We start from the raw sequence: 25,162 nt of genomic DNA on the forward strand, positions 1-25,162 counted from the left end.
AAGCACACACCTGATCCACACTTCCTCTACCACTTCTAAAACCACACTGCTCTTCCCCAATCTGATGTTCTGTACATGCCTTTCTTTACGTTCTCAATCAACACCCTCACATATAATTTCCCAGGAATACTTAACAAACTTATACTATTGTAATTTGAACACTCACCTTTATCCCCTTTGCCTTTGTGCAATGGCACTATGCATGCATTCTGCCAACCCTCAGGCACTTCACCATGATCCATAAATACATTGAATATCCTTGCCAACCAATCAACAACAGAGTCATCCCCTTTTTTGATAAATTCCACTGCAATACCATCCAAACCTGCCGCCTTGCCGGCTTTCATCTAATGCAAAGCTTTCACTACCTCTTCTCTGTTTACCAAATCATTCTCCCTGACCCTCTCACTTTGCACACCACCCCAACCAAATCACCCTATATCTCTACCACTCTATCATCAAACGCATTCAACAAACCTTCAAAATACTCATTCCATCTCCTCACTTCATCACTACTTGTTATTACCTCCCCATTTGCCCCCTTCATTGATGTTTCCATTTGTTCTCGTCTTACGTACATTGTTAACCTCCCTCCATAATATCTTTTTATTCTCCCTGAAATTTAATGATACTCTCTCACCTCAACTCTCATTTGCCTTCTTTTTCACCTATTGCACCTTTCTCTAGACCTGTCATTTTCTTTTATACATGGAGTGACAAGAGAGTTGAAAGCAAAACTAGAGAAAGGAAGTGCAGATATGGAGTGTGGCAGTGAGAGATGATGGCTAGTGGCAAGCTTATTTGCAGATGATACTGTTTTGCTTGCTGAAAGTGAAGAGGAATTGCAGAAGGTCGTGAGTGTGTTTTGTGATGTGTGTCAGCATAGGCAATTGAAGGAAAATGCAAATTTGAAAAGGAAACAGAGTGAAAGTAGAGATTTTCTTGAAGCCATATAGAGTGAAAAAAGAATGTGTACTAAATTTTGGATATGGAAGGAGAAAGACTGGAAAAGGTGAGAGAAATCAAGTATTTAGGAGCTGTCTTGGATATGTTTGGTGATATTGAAGGAGAAATAAAGGAGAGAGTAGTACAGGGTAGAAGAGTCACTGGGTCTCACAATAGAACAATGAATAGTAGAGGTGTAATATGGAAGTGAAGAGAGGATTAAGGGACAGCATAGTCCTCCCACCCCAGACCTATGCAGCCAAAACATGGATATGGAATAAGTCGCATAGGTCAAGAATCTAGGCTGTGGAAATGTGCTATTTGAGTGGAGCATGTGGTATGACTATATGGAATGAAGAAAGAAATGAATGGATGTATGAAAGATGTGACATTTTATTCTTATTTTATTATCATTAGTCGCTGTCTCCCGCATTAGCGAGGTAGCGCAAGAAGACAAACAAAAGAATGGCCAAACCTACCCACATACACTTGTATATAGATAAATGCCCACACACGCACATATACATACCTATACATTTCAATGTACACATACAGATACACAGACATATACATATATACACATCCCCACTTGCTGCCTTTGTCCATTCCCGTCGCTACCCCGCCACACATGTAATGGCACCCCCCTCCCCCTGCGCGCATGTGAGGTAGCACTAGGAAAGGACAACAAAGGCCACATTCGTTCACATTCAGTCTCTAGCTGTCTTGTCTAATGCATCGAAACCACAGCTCCCTTTCCACATCCAGGCCCCACAAAACTTTCCATGGTTTAACCCAGATTTATCACATGCTCTGGTTCAATCCATTGACAGCATGGCGACCCCAGTATGCCACATCCTTCCAATACACACTATTCCTTGCATGCCTTTCACCTTCCTGTATGTTCAGGCCCTGATCACTCAAAATCTTTTTCACTCCATCCTTCCACCTCCAGTTTGGTCTCCCACTTCTCATTCCCTCCACCTCTGACACATATAACCTCTTTGTCAATCTTTCCTCACTTATTCTCTCTGTGTAACCAAACCATTTCAATACACCCTCTTCTGCTCTCACCAGCTCACTCTTTTTATTACCACACATCTCTCTTACCCTTTCATTACTTACTTGATCAAACCACCTCACACCACATATTGTCCTCAAACATTTCATTTCCAACACATCCACTCTCCTCTGTACAACCCTATCTATAATCTAGTCCTTTACTCGCAACCATATAACACTGTTGGAACAACTATACCTTCAAACATACCCATTTTTGCTCTCCGAGATAACATTCTCACCTTCCACACATTCTTCAATGCTCCCAGAACCTTTGCCCCCTCCCCCACTTCCACTTCCATGGTTTCATCCACCACTAAATCCACTCCCAGGTATCGAAAACACTTCATTTCCTCCATTTTTCTCCATTCAAACTTACCTCCCAATTAACTAGTCCTTCAACAACCCTATCTATAGTCTAGTTTATGCCTTACAACCATATAACACTTTTGGAACAACTATTCCTTCAAACATACCCATTTTTGCTCTCCAAGATAACGTTCTCACCTTCCATACATTCTTCAGTGCTCCCAAAACCTTGACCCCCTCCCCCACCCTGTGACTCGCTTCCACTTTCATGGTTTCATCCGCCACTAAATTCGCTCCCAGGTATCTAAAACACTTCACTTCCTCCATTATTCTCCATTCAAACTTACCTCCCAATTAACTTGTACCTCAACCCTATTGAACTTAATAACCTTGCTCTTGTTCATATTTACTCTCAACTTTCTTTCACGCACTTTACCAAACTCAGTCACCAACTTCTGCAGTTTCTCACCTAAATCAGCCACCAGTGCTGTATCATCACCGAAAAACAACTCACTCACTTCCTAAGCCCTCTTATCCACAACAGACTGCATACTTGCCCCTCTCTCCAAAATTCTGGCATTCACCTCCCTAACAACCCCATCCATAAACATATTAAACAGCCATGGAGACATCACGCACCCCTGCCGCAAACCGACATTCACTGAGAACCAATCACTTTCCACTCTTCCTACTTGTACACATGCCTTACATCCTTGATAAAAACTTTTCACTTCTTCTGGCAACTAACCTCCCACTCCATATAGTCTTAATACCTTCCACAAAGCATCTCTATCAACTCTTATCATATGCCTTCTCCAGATCCATAAGTGCTACATACAAATCCATCTGTTTTTCTGAGTATTTCTTGCCTACATTCTTCAAAGCAAACACCTGATCCACACATCCTCTACCACTTCTGAAACCACACTTCTCTTCCCTAATCTGATGCTCTGTGCATGCCTTTACCCTCCACATCAGTACCCTCCCATATAATTTCCCAGGGATACTCAACAAACTTATACCTCTGTAATTTGAACACTCACCTTCATCCCCTTTGCCTTTATACAATGGCACTATGCTTGCTTTCCGCCAATCCTCAAACACTTCTCAGTGACCTATACATACATTGAATATCTTCACCAACCATTCAACAACACAGTCACCCCCTTTTTTTAAATTCCACTGCAGTACCATCCAAACCCACCGCCTTGCTGGCTTTCATCTTCCACAAAACTTTTACTATCTCTTCTGTGTTTACCAAACCATTCTCCCTAACCCTCTCACTTCGCACACCACCTCGACCAAAACACCCTATATCTGCCACTCAAACATCAAACACATTCAACAAACCTTCAAAATAACCACTCCATCTCCTTCTCACTTCACCACTACTTGTTATTACCTTCCCATTAGTCCCCTTCACCGATATTCCCATTCATTCTCTTGTCTTACACACGTTATTTACCTCCTTCCAAAACATCTTTTTAGTCTCCCTAAAATTTAATGATACTCTCTCCCCCAACTCTCATTTGCCCTCTTTTTCACCTCTTGCACCTTTCTTTTAACCTCCTGCCTCTTTCTTTTATACATCTCCCAGTCATTTGCACTACTTCCCTGTAACAATCATCCAAATGCCTCTCTCTTCTCTTTCACTAACAATCTTACTTCATTCCTTCACTCACTACCCTTTCTAATCTGCCCACCTCCCACCTTTCTCATGCCACAAGCATCTTTTGTGCAAGCCATTACTGCTTCCCTAAATACATCCCATTCCTCCCCCACTACCCTTTTGCTCTCACCTTTTTCCATTCTGCACTCAATCTCTTCTGGTACTTCCTCACACAAGTCTCCTTTCCAAGGTCACTTACTCTCACCACACTCTTCACCCCAACATTCTCTCTTTTTTCTGAAAACCTCTACAAATCTTCACCTTTGCCTCCACAAGATAATGATCAGACATCCCACCAGTTGCCCCTCTCAGCATATTAACATTTAAAAGTCTCTCTTTCACACGCCAGTCAATTATCATGTAATTCAATAATGCTCTGGCCATCTCTCCTACTTACATATGTATACTCATGTATATATCTCTTTTTAAACCAAGTATTCCCAATCACCAGTCCTTTTTCAGCTCACAGATCTGCAAGCGTTAAGTGTTAATTGATAGGTGCACGAAAGGGAGACTTTTGGATGTTAATGTGCTGAGAGGTGCAACTGGAGGGATGCCTGATCATTATCATGTGAAGGCAAAGGTGAAGATTTGTAGAGGTTTTCAGAAAAGAAGAATGTTGGGGTGAAGAGAGTGGTGAGAGTAAGTGAGTTTGGGAAGGAGACTTGTGTGAGAAAGTACCTTGAGAGACTGATTACAGAATAGAAAAAGGTGAGAACAAAGGACGTAAGGGGAGTGGGGGAGGAATGGGATGTATTTAGGGAAGCAGTGATGGCTTGTGCAAAAGATGCTTGTGGCATGAGAAACATGGGAGGTGGGCAGATGAGAAAGGGTAGTGAGTGATGGGATGAAGAAGTAAGATTATTAGTAAAAGAGAAGAGAGAGGCATTTGGACAATTTTTGCCGGGAAATAATGCAAATGATTGGACGATATATAAAAGAAAGAGGCAGGAGGTCAAGAAAAAGGTGCAAGAGGCGAAAAAGAAGGCAAATGAGAGATGGGGTGAGAGAGTATCATTAAATTTTAGGGAGAATAAAAAGATGATTTGGAAAGAGGTAAATTAAGTGCACAAGACAAGGGAACAAATGGGAACATCAGTGAAGGGGGCTAATGGGAGGTGATAACAAGTAGTGGTAATGTGAGAAGGAGATGGAGTGAGTATTTTGAAGGTTTGTTGAATGTGTTAGATGATAGAGTGGCAGATATAGGGTGTTTTAGCCGAGGTGATGTGCAAAGTGAGAGGGTTAGGGAAAATGATTTGGTAAACAGAGAAGAGGTAGTAAAAGCTTTACGGAAAGCCGGCAAGGCAGTGGGTTTGGATGGTATTGCTGCAGAATTTATTAAAAAAGGGAGTGACTGTATTGTTGACTGGTTGGTAAGGTTATTTAATATATGTATGACTTACGGTGAGGTACCTGAGGACTGGCAGAATGCTTGCATAGTGCCGTTGTACAAAGGCAAAGGGAATAAGAGTGAGTGCTCAAATTACAGAGGTATAAGTTTTGTTGAGTATTCCTGGGAAATTATATTGCAGGGTATTGATTGAGAGGGTGAAGGCATGTACAGAGCATCAGATTGGGGAAGAGAGGAAAGTGATTGGTTCTCAGTGAATGTTGGTTTGCGGCAGGGGTGTGTGATGTCTCCATGGTTGTTTAATTTGTTTATGGATGGAGTTGTTAGGGAGGTTAATGCAAGAGTTTTGGAAAGAGGGGCAAGTATGCAGTCGGTTGTGGATGAGAGAGCTAATATGAGTCAGTTGTTGTTCGCTGATGATACAGCGCTGGTAGCTGATTCGGGTGAGAAACTTCAAAAGCTGGTGACTGAGTTTGGTAAAGTGTGTGAAAGAAGAAAGCTGAGAGTAAATGTGTCAGGTGAGTTTGGTAAAGTGTGTGAAAGAAGAAAGCTGAGAGTAAATGTGAATAAGAGCAAGGTTATTAGGTACAGTAGGGTTGAGGGACAAGTCAATTGGGAGGTAAGTTTGAATGGAGAAAAACTGGAGGGAGTGAAGTGTTTTAGATATCTGGTAATTTATTTGGCAGCGGATGGAACCATGGAAGCGGAAGTGAATTATACGGTGGGGGAAGGGGCAAAAGTTCTGGGAGCGTTGAAAAATGTGTGGAAGTCGAGAACGTTATCTTGGAAAGCAAAAATGGGTATATTTGAAGGAATAGTGGTTCCAACAATGTTATATGTTTGCGAGGCGTGGGCTATAGATAGAGTTGTGCGGAGGAGGGTGGATGTGCTGGAAATGAGATTGTTTGAGGACAGTATGTGGTGTGAGGTGGTTTGATCGAGTAAGTAATGAAAGGGTAAGAGAGATGTGTGGTAATAAAAAGAGTGTGGTTGAGAGAGCAGAAGAGGGTGTGTTGAAATGGTTTGGTCAAATGGAGAGAATGAGTGAAGAAAGATTAACAGAGAGGACATATGTCAGAGGTGGAGGGAACAAGAAGTGGGAGACCGAACTGGAGGTGGAAAGATGGAGTGAAAAAGATTGAGTGATCGGGGCCTGAAAATGCAGGAGGGTGAAAGGCGTGCAAGGAGTAGAGTGAATTGGAACGATATGGTATACCGGAGTTGACGTGCTGTCAGTGGATTGAACCAGGGCATGTGAAGCGTCTCAGGTAAACCATGGAAAGTTTTGTGGGGCCTGGATGTGGAAAGGGAGCTGTGGTTTCGGTGCATTATACATGACAGCTAGAGACTGAGTGTGAACGAATGAGGACTTTGTCTTTTCCTAGCGCTACCCCACGCACATGCGGGGGGAGGGGGTTATCATTTCATGTGTGGCGGGTTGGAGACAGGAATGAATAAGGGTAGACAGTATGAATTATGTACATATGTATATATGTATATGTCTGTTTGTGTATATATATGTATACGTTGAGATGTATAGGTATGTATATGTGTGTGTCTGGACGTGTATGTATATACATGTGTATGTGGGTGTGTTGGGCCATTCTTTTGTCTGTTTTGTTGAGCTACCTCGCTAACGTGGGAGACAGCGACAAAGTATAATAAATAAATAAATAAATAGATCCACAAGCTCTTCACCATTTCCATTTACAACACAACACCCCATTACACCAATTATACCCTCAACTGCCACATTACTCACCTTTGTATTCATATCACCCATCACTATAACTTGGTTTCATGCATCAATGCTGCTAACACACTCACTCAGCTGCTTCCAAACACATGCCTTTCATGTTCTTTCTTTTCATGACCAGGTGCATAGGCACCAATAATCACTCATCTCTCTCCATCCACTTTCAATTTTACCCTTATCAATCTAGTTTACTTTCTTACACTGTATCACATACTCCCACAACTCCTGCTTCAGTAGTAGTGCTACTCCTTCCTTTGCTCTTGTCCTCTCACCAACCCCTGACTTTACTCCCAAGACATTCCCAAACCACTCTTCTCCTTTACCCTTGAGCTTTGTTTCACTCAGAGCCAAAACATCCAGGTTCCTTTCCTCAAACATACTACCATCTCTCCTTTTTTGTCATCTTATTTACATCTTCACACATTTAGACACCCCAGTCTGAGCCTTCGTGGAGGATGAGCATTCCCCGCATGACTCCTTCTGTTTCCTTTTTAGAAAGTTGAATTACAAGGAGGGGAGAGTTTCTAGCCCCCCACTACCATCCCCTTTAGTTGCCTTCAACGACTCGCGGGGAATGCATGGGAAGTATTCTTTCTCCCCTATCCCCAGGGATAAGATGTGATATGGCAGGAAATACAAATGGAATAAATTGTGGATTGGTAAGATGGGTGAAACATAATACTTTGAGGTAGTTTGGGCATGTACAAAGAATGAAAGATTGGGAGTTATAAAGGAGAGTGTGTCATAATTCGGATAAAGGGGTTGGTGTGAAAGGAAATAAAGTGGAAGAATACTGGAGGGAAAGAAATAAGTGGAAGAATGCATGGAAAGGGGTATGTGAGGGAGGCATGTAAGGACAAGGGTAGGTGGAGACTCTTTAGCCATGGTCACACCCTTGATTGGAGTTCCTGGAGGGAATAGGTGCCAGAGATATAGATAGAATAGGTAGACATTTCTTTTTTTGGGGGGTTAAAAATATATTTCTTTAGTAAAAATGTCTTGGTCCATGCTGTCTTACTTGATGTAACTTTACATTCTACCCAGAGGTCAGTGGAACTCCCCAAAGACTCAGAGCAAGACAGGTGGAGCTGGTTGGACCCCAGCTGCCCCCACATCTGCCACTGGAGGTTTTCGTTCACCTATGCCAGGACAACCCATGGCTGGACCAGGAGCCCAGCCTTTAACAGGACAGCCAGGACAATGGAGTGGTGGAATGCAGATGGGTGGGACTTTCCCACAGCAACCCATTGTGAGTTTTTTATTACTTTTTATATTTGGTTGAATTTTAATTTATATAAAGCACGCTTAGAAAACATTATATCATATAGATATTAACACGTATGTACTCCTTGATGTGATTATTTTGTCTTTGTTGTTCTCATCCACTTAGCACCTAACATGAGTAACATCACTAAAAAATCACCAAATATCAAGGAATTCGAGTTAATTTATGAAATTATGGTGAGTCATTCCTCAAAGCCTGCTCTTTCATAGTAAGTCAACTTTATTTAGATATATGGCAAACCTATGGAGTGCACACCATAAGTGTATCAGTTACCTCCCAGTAGCCACATTAGAAGGTGCTGTGTGTTAACCCTTTAGAAATTTCCCTGATGCCCTCCATTGTGAAGAAATGTTCAACAGTAAAACTATTTGTAAATTGTTTGTGTTAATTGTTTTTGATGTATTTTACGATATTTCACTTATGACTTTTCACTGTGCTTAGTGTTTGAACTACTGTTATGTTTTGCAATAAATGCCTATTTGTGCATACATTAAAAGTCTGATCCCCCAGTAAAAGTTTTGTCAAGTGTTGTTATAAAAGAGTGTATTGTTATGTTTCAGGATACTTAGGTTCTTAAAACATGACACACCTCATTTGTTGAACCCCATTACAATACTCTGCTGCATGTGTGCATATTTCCAGCATTTGTTTGTTGTTATGATCAGGGGTGTCAAACTCATTTGTTACAGCAGGCCAGATTTAATGTGATTGTACATTTTGCAAGCCTTATGATGGATGAGCTCTTCATGATCAACCTTTTGGGGTGTAGTATGGCAAAATGATAAGGAAGGTAGATATTAAAACAGGACAAGAGGTCTTTATAGTGTTTGAACTGCTGTTGTGTTTTGCAATAAATGCCTCTCTTAGCATACAATAAATGTCTGATCCCTGTATAAAAGTGATGTCAGGTGTTATTATAAAAGTTTGTGTGATTGTTTTTGGATATGTAGGCTCTTGTAACGTGACACACTACATTTATTCACCCCTATTACAATACCTTGCTACTTTTGAGCATATGGCCAGCATTTGGTTGTTGTTTTTGGTTAGGGGTATCAAACTCATTTGCTATGGTGGGCCAGATTAGATACACTTTGTGGGCTACATAATGTATGAGAACTTTGCAATCACCCTTTTGGGGCATAGCATGGCAAAGTGATAAAGGAGGTAGGTACAGGAACAAGACTAGAGGGGTGGGGTTTAAGTCTACTCCAGACAAGGGCAACCACGAATCTCTAATAAAAAAAAATGGAAGTCTGCAATGTGTTGTATGCTATATTATTTGTATTTTGACTTTTAACTCGTAGAACTGGTTGTTAATCCCTAAAGCAAACTGAATCTTAACCACGTGTAGGTTAAGTGGAAGTCGAGAACATTGTCTTGGAAAGCAAAAATGGGAATGTTTGAAGGAATAGTGGTTCCAACAATGTTATATGGTTGCGAGGCATGGGCTATGGATAGGGTTGTGCAGAGAAGGGTGGATGTGCTGGAAATGAGATGTTTGAGGACAATATGTAGTGTGAGATGGTTTGATCGAGTAAGTAATAATAGGATAAGAGAGATGTGTGGTAATAAAAAGAGTGTGGTTGAGAGAGCAGAAGAGGGTGTTTTGAAATGGTTTGGTCACATGGAGAGAATGAGTGAGGAAAGATTGACCAAGAGGATATATGTGTCAGAGGTGGAGGGAATGAGGAGAAGTGGGAGACCAAATTGGAGGTGGAAAGATGGAGTGAAAAAGATTTTGAGTGATCAGGGCCTGAACATGCAGGAGGGTGAAAGGCATGCAAGAAATAGAGTGAATTGGAATGATATGGTATACCGGGGTCGACGTGCTGTCAATGGATTGAACCAGGGCATGTGAAGCGTCTGGGGTAAACCATGGAAAGTTCTGTGGGGCCTGGATGTGGAAAAGGAGCTGTGGTTTCGGTGCATTATTACATGACAGCTAGAGACTGAGTGTGAACGAATGTGGCCTTTGTTGTCTTTTCCTAGCGCTACCTCGCGCACATGAGGGGGTTGTTATTTCATGTGTGGCAGGGTGGCGATGGAAATGAATAAAGGCAGACAGTATGAATTATGTGCATGTGTATATATGCATGTGTCTGTGTGTGTATATATATGTATACGTTGCGATGTATAGGTATGTATATTTGCGTGTGTGGACGTGTATGTATATACATGTGTATGTGGGTGGGTTGGGCCATTTCTTTCATCTGTTTCCTTGTGCTACCTCGCTAATGCGGGAGACAGCGACAAAGCAAAATAAATAAATACGTTTATTTTGATATTTATTTGCATGTACGATAAGTGACCTGGCAATCTCTTTCACAGCAAGACAAAGCAAAGTGAAGAAATGCAAAGTGAGAGTATAAAGAAAAGACATCAGCTTTATTGGTCAGCAGAATTAAGCCTTTTTTTGTCCGACAAACTAAAATATTTGGACCTAATAGTACTTGTTTTTGTCCCACAAACTAAAATATGTGGACCTTATAGTACTTTTTATGCTGAATTTGAATGTTTTTGAATTTTTCTATCAGGCATGGTTTTTTTCGTGACAGAGCAATTGAATTTTACAATAGGTGTGAATCACTCATGCATGCATGCATGCATAAATATAGTTGGTATTGCACTTAAAAAACTTACCTCTGAAATACAGAAGTGTACGATTTTCGGCTATATTTAGCCTCGGGAACATTCATCCTTAGTGTCCATCTGTAATCTGCCAACATAGAGGGGCTCTGCTTTCCATGGTACTACTTTTCCTTGTCCAAAATATCCTTGTGAAATCTTTTGCCATGCTTATCACCGACTGCCCTAAGATTTTCCAGGAAAAAGCCTAAGTGCGAGTCCAAAATTGAATTTTCAGACTGGTATTGCACCCCAGCTTTATATAAAGTCAGTTGATCTTTTACAACACAAAAGTTTTCTGATGTGTGATTCCCAAAGAGATCTTTTCAAATTCTTTTAAATGATAGCCATGTAAGTTTTTCAACTTCACTTAGCTCTTCATTGAACTTTTTATTTTGAGGCAGTTCCTTGATCTGTTGTCCTACAAAAATACCCTCCTTAATTTTGCATCACTGATTCTGGGGAATTTATTTCTCAAATATGTGAATTCATGGCCAGTTTTATCCGTACCTTTGATGAAGTTCTTCATCAACCCGAGCGTAACGTTTAAAGGAGGCAGATAAATTTTTCTCAAGATCAGCAAGAGGATAATTGTTGAAATTCTTCTTCCATGGAGTCAGTGATGTTCGTTTTGGCCACACTTTCCTAACATTATGATTTTTCTTGTCCTGGATGTCCCACTCACAGAGGAAACGACAGGATTCCAAAAAAAGTGCCACAACCTTTAGGTCACCATATACATTCCATTTAAAGTTCCCATATGTAATTTTTTCCAAAAGAAGCTTCATATTATCGTACAATTCCTTCATGTTAGCTTCATAAGCCAAAGGAAGAGAGGGGAAGTTGTTTCTGTATTGGAATAGAACTGCTTTCAAGCTTACGTTTGATGAGTCAGTTAACAAGCAACTCTCATCTGTGTTATATTCGTGGCCAAGTGCCTCCATAATGGAACAGACATCATTGCAAAACACCAGACCATCTTTAAGGGAGAAAAATTCTTTGAAAACAACATGGCGATCATGATAAAAACAAACTTTAGTTTCATTCAGGAGAAGATTCCAGCCCTTTAACGCAAAATTTTGGCTTGCTTCTTAGACTAATGTAAAGTGCAGACGAGATCATTAGGATCTTGACTCAGCAACTTTGGTTCATTTGAAGAATAGCTGCTTCAAATGTTGGATCCGTATTGTCCTCTACTTGGTCTGCTTTCTCATCACCAGACTCGTCACTCATTATTGATGTTTCTTGGAGGTTCTGGCATGGGTAATTCATGACTGTGAGGTAGTGGCCTCATGGCAGATGGTAAATTAGGATAGTTAACAGTATGCTTGGATTTTGATGTTACTCCATTGATATTTGTCTGGCAGTAGTAATCCGAAGCATGATCTTTGGGCTCTCTCCAAGTCATAAGAATGGCAAAAGGCATATGGCATGAACTTTTGCCCATGCTGTGAGAAGCCTGACACATGACATAACAAATATGGGGGCCCAGCTTTTACCCTGGTCACCCACTTTACAACCAAAGTAATGCTTATAGCATTTTTTAATGAGGGTTGTGAAAGAATGTTTTTGCCATATGAATATCAGTTCACCGCAGATGTAGCAGAAAGAGTTTGGACTATTTACACAGCATTATAATGGAGGATGGGGTATCACCATAATGCTTGAATACACGAAAACACAATCTGTCAACAGAGTGGAAAAGACTTTACACATACAGCCTGCAACTGACAGAACTGCTTCTCAGGAGTGGACTCTGTATGAATGTCCCAGCATTTCCAGTCATGTTTTGCAGGCTTCTGAGTTGAGTTCTAGCCTGCAATTGACAAAACTGCTTCTCAGGAGTGGGCACCATTTGAGTGTCCTAACATTTCCAGTCATGTTTCTGCAGGCCGCTGGTGACTCATTTATCTAGGTTTGTACTTTCAAAATGAAGCTGTTGCATTTCACAAACAATAAAAATAGCTGTGTTTATTAACCTTTTTGTTTCAAATGTTCTGTAGAGCACTGGTACATATATACTGTACATAATGATGTGTGAGTATGCCAGAACAAAAAACTATGGGTGATAGATTAATTTTGAAAACATTTTTGGATTCATTGTGCAGAAATACGTAAGAAAAAGATATATTTTCCATGGGACAAAATCTCTGTTGACCAGTAACATATTGTTACCTTACCAGCTTCTGCTGTTCCTTGATACTTGGCATTTAGTATGAATCATGGCATCAAAGTTTAGAGCAAATGACTGAGTCGAGGACTGAATTCAGGTGCGCTTCATTAAGTTGAGAATAAAGCCGAGACTTGTTAATATTGATTAGAGAAAAGATCTGTTCACAAACACATGTACTTCTGAACATGGACATAATCATTTTGGCAAAACACTTAATCTAGCATGTGGCTTGTGGGAGGTGGGCAGATTAGAAAGGGTTGTGAGTGGAGGGATCAAGAAGTAAAGTTACTAGTGGAAGAAAAAAGAGAGGCATTTGGGCTGCACATTACAGGGAAGGAGTGGACAATATGTGGCTTGAGGTGGTTTGATCGAGTAAGTAGTGAAAGGGTTAGAGAAATGTTTGTTAATAATTAGTGTGGTTGAGAGAGCAGAAGAGGGTGTATTGAAATGGTTTGGTCACATGGAGAGAATGAGTGAGAGAAATTGATAAAGAGGATATATGTGTCAGAGGTGGAGGGAATGAGAAGGGTGAGACCAAATTGGAGGTGGAAGGATGGAGTGAAAAAGATTTTGAGCAATCAGGGCCTGAACATACAGGAGGGTGAAAGGCATGCAAGGAATAGAGTGAATTGGAATGATGTGATATACCAGGGTCGACATGCTGTCAGTGGATTGAACCAGGGCATGTGAAGCTTCTGGGGTAAACCATGGAAAGTTTTGTGGGGCCTGGATGTAGAAAAGGAGCTGTGGTTTTGGGGTATTGCACATGACAACTAGAGACTGAGTGTAAACAAATGTGGCCTTTGTTGTCTTTTCGTAGCGCTACTCCGCGCACTCATATGGGGAGGGGGGTGCCATTTCATGTGTGGTGGGTTGGCGGCGGGAATGGATGAAGGCAGTATTCCTTGCCCACCTTTCACCCTCCTGCATGTTCAGGCCCCGATCACTCAAAATCTTTTTCACTCCATCTTTCCACCTCCAATTTGGTCTCCCACTTCTACTCGTTCCCTCCACCTCCAACACATATATCCTCTTGGTCAATCTTTCCTCACTCATTCTCTCCATGTGCCCAAACCATTTCAAAACACCCTCTTCTGCTCTCTCAACCATGCTCTTTTTATTTCCACACATCTCTCTTTCCCTTACATTACTTACTCAATCAAACCACCTCACACCACACATTGTCCTCAAACATGTCATTTCCAGCACATCCACCCTCCTTCGCACAACTCTATCCATAGCCCACGCCTCGCAACCATACAACATTGTTGGAACCACTGTTCCTTCAAACATAGCCATTTTTGCTTTCCGAGATAATGTTCTCGACTTCCACACATTATTCAAGGCTCCCAGGATTTTCGCCCCCTCCCCCACCCTATGATTCACTTCCGCTTCCATGTTTCCATCCGCTGCCAGATCCACTCCCAGATATCTAAAACACTTTACTTCCTCCAGTTTTTCTCCATTCAAACTTACCTCCCAATTGACTTGACCCTCAACCCTACTGTACCTAATAACCCTGCTCATATTCACATTTACTCTTAACTTTCTTCTTCCACACACTTTTCCAAACTCAGTCACCAGCTTCTGCAGTTTCTCACATGAATCAGCCACCTGCGCTGTGTCATCAGCAAACAACAACTGACTCACTTCCCAAGCTCTCTCATCCACAACAGACTTCATACTTGCCCCTCTTTCCAAAACTCTTGCATTCACCTCCCTAACAACCCCATCCATAAACAAATTAAACAACCATGGAGACATCATACACCCCTGCCGCAAACGTACATTCACTGAGAACCAATCACTTTCCTCTCTTCCTACATGTACACATGCCTTACATCCTCGATAAAAACTTTTCACTGCTTCTAACAGCTTGCCTCCCACACCATATATTCTTAATACCTTCCACAGAGCATCTCTATCATATGCCTTCTCCAGATCCATAAATGCTACATACAAATCCATTTGCTTTTCTAAGTATTTCTCACATACATTCTTCAAAGCAAACACCTGATCCACACATCCTCTACCACTTCTGAAACCACACTGCTCTTCCCCAATCTGATGCTCTGTACATGCCCTCACCCTCTCAATCAATACCCTCCCATATAATTTACCAGGAATACTCAACAAACTTATACCTCTGTAATTTGAGCACTCATTCTTATCCCCTTTGCCTTTGTACAATGGCACTATGCACGCATTCTGCCAATCCTCAGGCACCTCACCATGAGTCATACATACATTAAATAACCTAACCAACCAGTCAACAATACAGTCACCCCCTTTTTTTATACATTCCACTGCAATACCATCCAAACCTGCTGCCTTGCCGGCTTTCATCTTCCGTAAAGCTTTTACTACCTCTTCTCTGTTTACCAAATCATTTTCCCTAACCCTCTCACTTTGCACACCACCTCGACCAAAACACCCTATATCTGCCACTCTATCATCAAACCCCAGACGCGTCACATGCCCTGGTTCAATCCACTGACAGCACGTCAACCCCGGTATACCACATCGTTCCAATTCACTCTATTCCTTGCACGCCTTTCACCCTTTTTCACTCCATCTTTCCACTTCCAATTTGGTCTCCCATTTCTCCTCATTCCCTCCACCTCTGACACATATATCCTCTAGGTCAATCTTTCCTCACTCATTCTTTCCATGTGACCAAACCATTTCAAAACACCCTCTTCTGCTCTCTCAACCACACTCTTTTTATTTCCACACATCTCTACCCTTCCATTATTTACTCGATCAAACCACCTCACACCACATATTGTCCTCAAACATATCATTTCCAGCACATCCACCCTCCTGCGCACAACTATATTCATAGCCCACGCCTCGCAACCATACAACATTGTTGGAACCACTATTCCTTCAAACATACCCATTTTTGCTTTCCGAGATAATGTTCTCAACTTCCAAACATTCTTCAAGGCTCCCAGAATTTTCGCCCCCTCCCCCACCCTATGATTCACTTCCGCTTCCATGGTTCCATCTGCTGCCAGATCCACTCCCAGATATCTAAAATACTTTACTTCCTCCAGTTTTTCTCCATTCAAACTTACCTCCCAGTTGACTTGACCCTCAACCCTACTATACCTAATAAACTTGCTCTTATTCACATTTACTCTTAACTTATCTTAACTCAGTCACCAGCTTCTGCAGTTTCTCACATGAATCAGCCACCAGCGCTGTATCATCAGCGAACAATAACTGACTCATTTCCCAAGCTCTCTCATCCACAACAGACTACATACTTGCCCCTCTTTCCAAAACTCTTGCATTCACCTCCCTAACAACCCCATCCATAAACAAAGTAAACAACCATGGAGACGTCACACACCCCTCCCGCAAACCTACATTCACTGAGAACCAATCACTTTCCTCTCTTCCTACACATACACATGCCTTACATCCTCGATAAAAACTTTTCACTGCTTCTAACAACTTGCCTCCCACACCATATATTCTTAATACCTTCCACAGAGAATCTCTATCAACTCTATCATATGCCTTCTCCAGATCCATAAATGCTACATACAAATCAATGTGCTTTTCTAAGTATTTCTCACATACATTCTTCGAAGCAAACACCTGATCCACACATCCTCTAACACTTCTGAAACCACACTGCTCTTCCCCAATCTGATGCTCTGTACATGCCTTCACCCTCTCAATCAATACCCTCCCATATAATTTGCCAGGAATACTCAACAAACTTATACCTCTATAATTTGAGCACTCACTCTTATCCCCTTTGCCTTTGTACAATGGCACTATGCAAGCATTCCGCCAATCCTCTGGCACCTCACCATGAATCATACATACATTAAATAACCTTACCAACCAGTCAACAATACAGTCACCCCCTTTTTTAATAAATTCCACTGCAATACCATCCAAACCTGCTGCCTTGCTGGCTTTCATCTTCCGCAAAGCTTTTACTACCTCTTCTCTGTTTACCAAATCATTTTCCCTAACTCTCTCACTTTGCACACCACCACCACCAAAACACCCTATATCTGCCCCTCTATCATCAAACACATTCAACAAACCTTCAAAATACTCACTCCAACTCCTTCTCACATCACCACTACTTGTTATCACCTCCCCATTAGCCCCCTTCACTGAAGTTCCCATTTGCTCCCTTGTCTTATGCACTTTATTTTCCTCCTTCCAAAACATCTTTTTATTCTCCCTAAAATTTAATGATACTCTCTCACCCCAACTCTCATTTGCCTTCTTTTTCACCTCTTGCACCTTTCTCTTGACCTCCTGCCTTTTTCTTTTATACATCTCCCACTCATTTGCATTTTTTCCCTGCAAGAATCGTCCAAATGCCTCTCTCTTCTCTTTCACTAATAATCTTACTTCTTCATCCCACCACTCACTACCCTTTCTAATCAACCCACCTCCCACGCTTCTCATGCCACAAGCATCTTTTGCGCAAGCCATCACTGCTTCCCTAAATACATCCCATTCCTCCCCCACTCCCCTTACCTCCTTTGTTCTCACCTTTTTCCATACTGTACCCAGTCTCTCCTGGTACTTCCTCACACAAGTCTCCTTCCCAAGCTCACTTACTCTCACCACTCTCTTCACCCCAACATTCTCTCTTCTTTTCTGAAAACCCCTACAAATCTTCACCTTCGCCTCCACAACATAATGATCAGACATCCTTCCAGTTGCACCTCTCAGCACATTAACATCCAAAAGTCTTTCTTTTGCGCGCCTATCAATTAACATGTAATCCAATAACGCTTTCTGGCCATCTCTCCTACTTACATACGTATACTTATGTATATCTCGCTTTTTAAACCAGGTATTCCCAATCACCAGTTCTTTTTCAGCACATAAATCTACAAGCTCTTCACCATTTCCATTTACAACACTGAACACCCCATGTATACCAATTATTCCCTCAACTGCCACATTACTCACCTTTGCATTCAAATCACCCATCGCTATAACCCGATCATGTGCATCAAAACCACTAACACACTCATTCAGCTGCTCCCAAAACACTTGCCTCTCATGATCTTTCTTCTCATGCCCAGGTGCATATGCATGAATAATCACCCATCTCTCTCCATCGACTTTCAGTTTTACCCATATCAATCTAGAATTTACTTTCTTACACTCTTTTACATACTCCCACCACTCCTGTTTCAGGAATAGTGCTACTCCTTCCCTTGCTCTTGTCCTCTCACTAACCCCTGACTTTGCTCCCAAGACATTCCCAAACCACTCTTCCCCTTTACCCTTGAGGTTCGTTTCACTCAGAGCAAAAACATCCAGGTTGCTTTCCTCAAACATACTACCTATCCCTCCTTTTTTCTCATCTTGGTTACATCCACACACATTTAGACACCCCAATCTGAGCCTTCGAGGAGGATGAGCACTCCCTGCGTGACTCCTTCTTCTGTTTCCCCTTTTGGAGAGTCAAGATACAAGGAGGGGAGGGTTTCTGGCCCCCCGCTCCTGTCCCCTTTAGTCGCCTTCTATGACACATGAGGAATGCGTGGGAAGTATTCTTTCTCCCCTATCCCTAGGGATATATATATATATATTTATATATATATATATATATATATATATATATATATATATATATATATATATATATATATATAAAACAACCCCCTCCCCCCTCATGTGTGCGAGGTAGCGCTAGGAGAGACACCAAAGGCCCCATTCGTTCACACTCAGTCTCTAGATGTCACGTAATAATGCAAACCACAGCTCCCTTTCCACATCCAGGCCCCACACACTTTCCATGGTTTACCCCAGACGCTTCACATGCCCTGGTTCAATCCATTGACAGCACATCAACCCCGGTATACCACATCGTTCCAATTCACTCTATTCCTTGCACGCCTTTCACCCTCCTGCATGTTCAGGCCCCGATCACTCAAAATCTTTTTCACTCCATCTTTCGACCTCCAATTTGGTCTCCCACTTCTCGTTCCCTCCACCTCTGACACATATATCCTCTTGGTCAATCTTTCCCCACTCATTCTCTCCATGTGACTAAACCATTTCAAAACACCCTCTTCTGCTCTCTCAACCACACTCTTTTTATTTCCACACATCTCTCTTACCCTTACATTACTCATTCGATCAAACCACCACACCACATATTGTCCTCAAACATCTCATTTCCAGCACATCCACCCTCCTGCGCACAACTCTATCCATAGCCCACGCCTTGCAACCATACAACATTGTTGGAACCACTATTCCTTCAAACATACCCATTTATGCTTTCCGAGAAAATGTTCTCGACTTCCAAACATTCTTCAAGGCTCCCAGAATTTTCGCCCCCTCCCCCACCCGATGATTCACTTCCGCTTCCATGGTTCCATCCGCTGCCAGATCCACTCCCAGATATCTAAAACACTTCACTTCCTCCAGTTTTTCTCCATTCAAACTTACCTCCCAGTTGACTTGACCCTCAACCCTACTATACCTAATAACCTTGCTCTTATTCACATTTACTCTTAACTTTCTTCTTTCACACACTTTACCAAACTCAGTCACCAGCTTCTGCAGTTTTTCACATGAATCAGCCACCAGCGCTGTATCATCAGCGAACAACAACTGACTCACTTCCCAAGCTCTCTCACCCACAACAGACTGCATACTTGCCCCTCTTTCCAAAACTCTTGCATTTACCTCCCTAACAACCCCATCCATAAACAAATTAAACAACCATGGAGACATCACACACCCCTGCTGCAAACCTACATTCACTGAGAACCAATCACTTTCCTCTCTTCCTACACGTACACATGCCTTACATCCTCGATAAAAACTTTTCACTGCTTCTAACAACTTGCCTCCCACACCATATATTCTTAATACCTTCCACAGAGCATCTCTATCAACTCTATCATATGCCTTCTCCAGATCCATAAATGCTACATACAAATCCATTTGTTTTTCTAAGTATTTCTCACATACATTCTTCAAAGCAAACACCTGATCCACACATCCTCTACCACTTCTGAAACCACACTGCTCTTCCCCAATCTGATGCTCTGTACACGCCTTCACCCTCGCAATCAATACCCTCCCATATATATATATATATATATATATATATATATATATATATATATATATATATATATATGGAGAAGGCATATGATAGAGTTGATAGAGATGCTCTGTGGAAGGTATTAAGAATATATGGTGTGGGAGGCAAGTTGTTAGAAGCAGTGAAAAGTTTTTATCGAGGATGTAAGGCATGTGTACGTGTAGGAAGAGAGGAAAGTGATTGGTTCTCAGTGAATGTAGGTTTGCGGCAGGGGTGTGTGATGTCTCCATGGTTGTTTAATTTGTTTATGGATGGGGTTGTTAGGGAGGTAAATGCAAGAGTCCTGGAAAGAGGGGCAAGTATGAAGTCTGTTGGGGATGAGAGAGCTTGGGAAGTGAGTCAGTTGTTGTTCGCTGATGATACAGCGCTGGTGGCTGATTCATGTGAGAAACTGCAGAAGCTGGTGACTGAGTTTGGTAAAGTGTGTGGAAGAAGAAAGTTGAGAGTAAATGTGAATAAGAGCAAGGTTATTAGGTACAGTAGGGGTGAGGGTCAAGTCAATTGGGAGGTGAGTTTGAATGGAGAAAAACTGGAGGAAGTGAAGTGTTTTAGATATCTGGGAGTGGATCTGTCAGCGGATGGAACCATGGAAGCGGAAGTGGATCATAGGGTGGGGGAGGGGGCGAAAATTTTGGGAGCCTTGAAAAATGTGTGGAAGTCGAGAACATTATCTCGGAAAGCGAAAATGGGTATGTTTGAGGGAATAGTGGTTCCAACAATGTTGTATGGTTGCGAGGCGTGGGCTATGGATAGAGATGTGCGCAGGAGGATGGATGTGCTGGAAATGAGATGTTTGAGGACAATGTGTGGTGTGAGGTGGTTTGATCGAGTAAGTAACGTAAGGGTAAGAGAGATGTGTGGAAATAAAAAGAGCGTGGTTGAGAGAGCAGAAGAGGGTGTTTTGAAATGGTTTGGGCACATGGAGAGAATGAGTGAGGAGAGATTGACCAAGAGGATATATGTGTCGGAGGTGGAGGGAACGAGGAGAAGAGGGAGACCAAATTGGAGGTGGAAAGATGGAGTGAAAAAGATTTTGTGTGATCGGGGCCTGAACATGCAGGAGGGTGAAAGGAGGGCAAGGAATAGAGTGAATTGGAGTCATGTGGTATACAGGGGTTGACGTGCTGTCAGTGGATTGAATCAAGGCATGTGAAGCGTCTGGGGTAAACCATGGAAAGCTGTGTAGGTATGTATATTTGCGTGTGTGGACGTGTGTATGTACATGTGTATTAGGGGGGGGGGGGTTGGGCCATTTCTTTCGTCTGTTTCCTTGCGCTACCTCGCAAACGCGGGAGACAGCGACAAAGTATAAAAAAAAAAAAAAAAAAAAAAAAATATATATATATATATATATATATATATATATATATATATATATATATTTCCTTTTTTCAAAGTGATAGAGATGGAAAGCAAAAAAGGTGTTTTTCATAAATGTACTGGAAAAGTTGAGGTCCAGATAAATTTTTGGTCTGTCAAGGCTTTATTATGGCGGATGACCAACTACCTACCCTCATGTATCCAAGATATGGTTGTACTTTGTGTAATGAAGACAATTGAGAAACATCATAAGCCAATATTCCTGTTTCATGATAAGAGAAGTGGACCAGGCAGTATGATGCAGTGGTGAAATTGATGAAAACTACTATTGACGTTTGTGTAAATAAATTATACATTTCCCTTTTCCATAGCCAGAGGTTGAACCATTATGTGACATTCATTTTTCATTTCATTTCAAGCGAGAAGTTTCAGTTTTCTAAGCTATTTCTTACATTTTTCATATGTATATATATATGTATGTGTGTGTGTGTGTATATGTGCATATGTGTGTATATATATATATATACAGAACTTTTTAAAGGGGAAGTAAATGTTTACAGTTGTGTTACTGGAGTGATAGTTTTCATGCATGGTGTTTTGACAAGAAAATAGTGAAGTTGGAGAAAAATGTAGCTTAGACATTGAAGCTTATTGATTCAGTGGTGAAATTGATGAGAACTGCTATTGACGTTTGTGTGAATAAATTGTACATTTCCTTTTCCATAACCAGAGGTTGAACCATTATGTGACGTTCATTTTTTCATTCATTTCAAGCTAAAAGTTTGTTTTCTAAATTGTTTCTTACATTTTTCATATGTATATATATGTATGTGTGGGTGTGTGTGTGTGCGTGTGTGTGTGTGTGTGTGTGTGTGTGTGTGTGTGTGTTTATATATGTATATTATCCCTGGGGATAGGGGTGAAAGAATACTTCCCACGTATTCCTCGCGTGTCGTAGAAAGCGACTAGAGGGGACGGGAGCGGGGGGCCGGAAATCCTCCCCTCCTTGTATTAACTTTCTAAAATGGGAAACAGAAGAAGGAGTCACGCGGGGAGTGCTCATCCTCCTCGAAGGCTCAGAGTGGGGTGCCTAAATGTGTGTGGATGTAACCAAGATGTGAAAAAAGGAGAGATAGGTAGTATGTTTGAGGAAAGGAACCTGGATGTTTTGGCTCTGAGTGAAACGAAGCTCAAGGGTAAAGGGGAAGAGTGGTTTGGAAATGTCTGGGGAGTGAAGTCAGGGGTTAGTGAGAGGACAAGAGCAAGGGAAGGAGTAGCAATACTCCTGAAACAGGAGTTGTGGGAGTATGTCATAGAATGTAAGAAAGTAAATTCTCGATTAATATGGGTAAAATTGAAAGTTGATGGAGAGAGGTGGGTGATTATTGGTGCATATGCACCTGGGCATGAGAAGAAAGATCATGAGAGGCAAGTGTTTTGGGAGCAGCTAAATGAGTGTGTTAGCGGTTTTGATGCACGAGACCGGGTTATAGTGATGGGTGATTTGAATGCAAAGGTGAGTAATGTGGCAGTTGAGGGAATAATTGGTATGCATGGGGTGTTCAGTGTTGTAAATGGAAATGGTGAAGAGCTTGTAGATTTATGTGCTGAAAAAGGACTGATGATTGGGAATACCTGGTTTAAAAAGCGAGATATACATAAGTATACTTATGTAAGTAGGAGAGATGGCCAGAGAGCGTTATTGGATTACGTGTTAATGGACAGGCGTGCGAAAGAGAGACTTTTGGATGTCAATGTGCTGAGAGGTGCAACTGGAGGGATGTCTGATCATTATCTTGTGGAGGCTAAGGTGAAGATTAGTATGGGTTTTCAGAAAAGAAGAGTGAATGTTGGGGTGAAGAAGGTGGTGAGAGTAAGTGAGCTTGGGAAGGAGACCTGTGTGAAGAAGTATCAGGAGAGACTGTGTACAGAATGGAAAAAGGTGAGAACAATGGAAGTAAGGGGAGTGGGGGAGGAATGGGATGTATTTAGGGAATCAGTGATGGATTGCGCAAAAGATGCTTGTGGCATGAGAAGAGTGGGAGGTGGGCTGTTTAGAAAGGGTAGTGAGTGGTGGGATGAAGAAGTAAGAGTATTAGTGAAAGAGAAGAGAGAGGCATTTGGACGATTTTTGCAGGGAAAAAATGCAATTGAGTGGGAGAAGTATAAAAGAAAGAGACAGGAGGTCAAGAGAAAGGTGCAAGAGGTGAAAAAAAGGGCAAATGAGAGTTGGGGTGAGAGACTATCAGTAAATTTTAGGGAGAATAAAAAGATGTTCTGGAAGGAGGTAAATAGGGTGCGTAAGACAAGGGAGCAAATGGGAACTTCAGTAAAGGGCGTAAATGGGGAGGTGATAACAAGTAGTGGTGATGTGAGAAGGAGATGGAATGAGTATTTTGAAGGTTTGTTGAATGTGTCTGATGACAGAGTGGCAGATATAGGGTGTTTGGGTCGAGGTGGTGTGCAAAGTGAGAGGGTTAGGGAAAATGATTTGGTAAACAGAGAAGAGGTAGTAAAAGCTTTGCGGAAGATGAAAGCCGGCAAGGCAGCAGGTTTGGATGGTATTGCAGTGGAATTTATTAAAAAAGGGGGTGACTGTATTGTTGACTGGTTGGTAAGGTTATTTAATGTATGTATGACTCATGGTGAGGTGCCTGAGGATTGGCGGAATGCTTGCATAGTGCCATTGTACAAAGGCAAAGGGGATAAGAGTGAGTGCTCAAATTACAGAGGTATAAGTTTGTTGAGTATTCCTGGTAAATTATATGGGAGGGTATTCATTGAGAGGGTGAAGGCATGTACAGAGCATCAGATTGGGGAAGAGCAGTGTGGTTTCAGAAGTGGTAGAGGATGTGTGGATCAGGTGTTTGCTTTGAAGAATGTATGTGAGAAATACTTAGAAAAGCAAATGGATTTGTATGTAGCATTTATGGATCTGGAGAAGGCATATGATAGAGTTGATAGAGATGCTCTGTGGAAGGTATTAAGAATATATGGTGTGGGAGGCAAGTTGTTAGAAGCAGTGAAAAGTTTTTATCGAGGATGTAAGGCATGTGTACGTGTAGGAAGAGAGGAAAGTGATTGGTTCTCAGTGAATGTAGGTTTGCGGCAGGGGTGTGTGATGTCTCCATTGTTGTTTAATTTGTTTATGGATGGGGTTGTTAGGGAGGTAAATGCAAGAGTTTTGGAAAGAGGGGCAAGTATGAAGTCTGTTGGGGATGAGAGAGCTTGGGAAGTGAGTCAGTTGTTGTTCGCTGATGATACAGCGCTGGTGGCTGATTCATGTGAGAAACTGCAGAAGCTGGTGACGGAGTTTGGTAAAGTGTGTGGAAGAAGAAAGTTAAGAGTAAATGTCAATAAGAGCAAGGTCATTAGGTACAGTAGGGTTGAGGGTCAAGTCAATTGGGAGGTGAGTTTGAATGGTGAGAGGCTGGAGGAAGTGAAGTGTTTTAGATATCTGGGAGTGGATCTGTCAGCGGATGGAACCATGGAAGCGGAAGTGGATCATAGGGTGGGGGAGGGGGCGAAAATTTTGGGAGCCTTGAAAAATGTGTGG

General features: G+C 41.8%; 1 protein-coding gene across 23 annotated transcripts in view; it reads left to right on the forward strand.

Annotated features, from left to right (window-relative positions):
* lap (phosphatidylinositol-binding clathrin assembly protein lap) overlaps positions 1-25,162 on the forward strand; it is an 806,852-nt gene that overhangs the window by 752,607 nt on the left and 29,083 nt on the right. For all 23 annotated transcript variants that reach the window (XM_071665674.1, XM_071665679.1, XM_071665690.1 and 20 more), the window contains one exon: positions 8,134-8,338. In XM_071665674.1, the coding sequence (XP_071521775.1) occupies positions 8,134-8,338 (205 nt within the window). The remainder of the gene's footprint in view (positions 1-8,133; positions 8,339-25,162) is intronic.

The sequence above is a fragment of the Panulirus ornatus genome, chromosome 10 (assembly GCF_036320965.1).
Source record: "Panulirus ornatus isolate Po-2019 chromosome 10, ASM3632096v1, whole genome shotgun sequence".
In the NCBI taxonomy this organism is placed as follows: domain Eukaryota; kingdom Metazoa; phylum Arthropoda; class Malacostraca; order Decapoda; family Palinuridae; genus Panulirus; species Panulirus ornatus.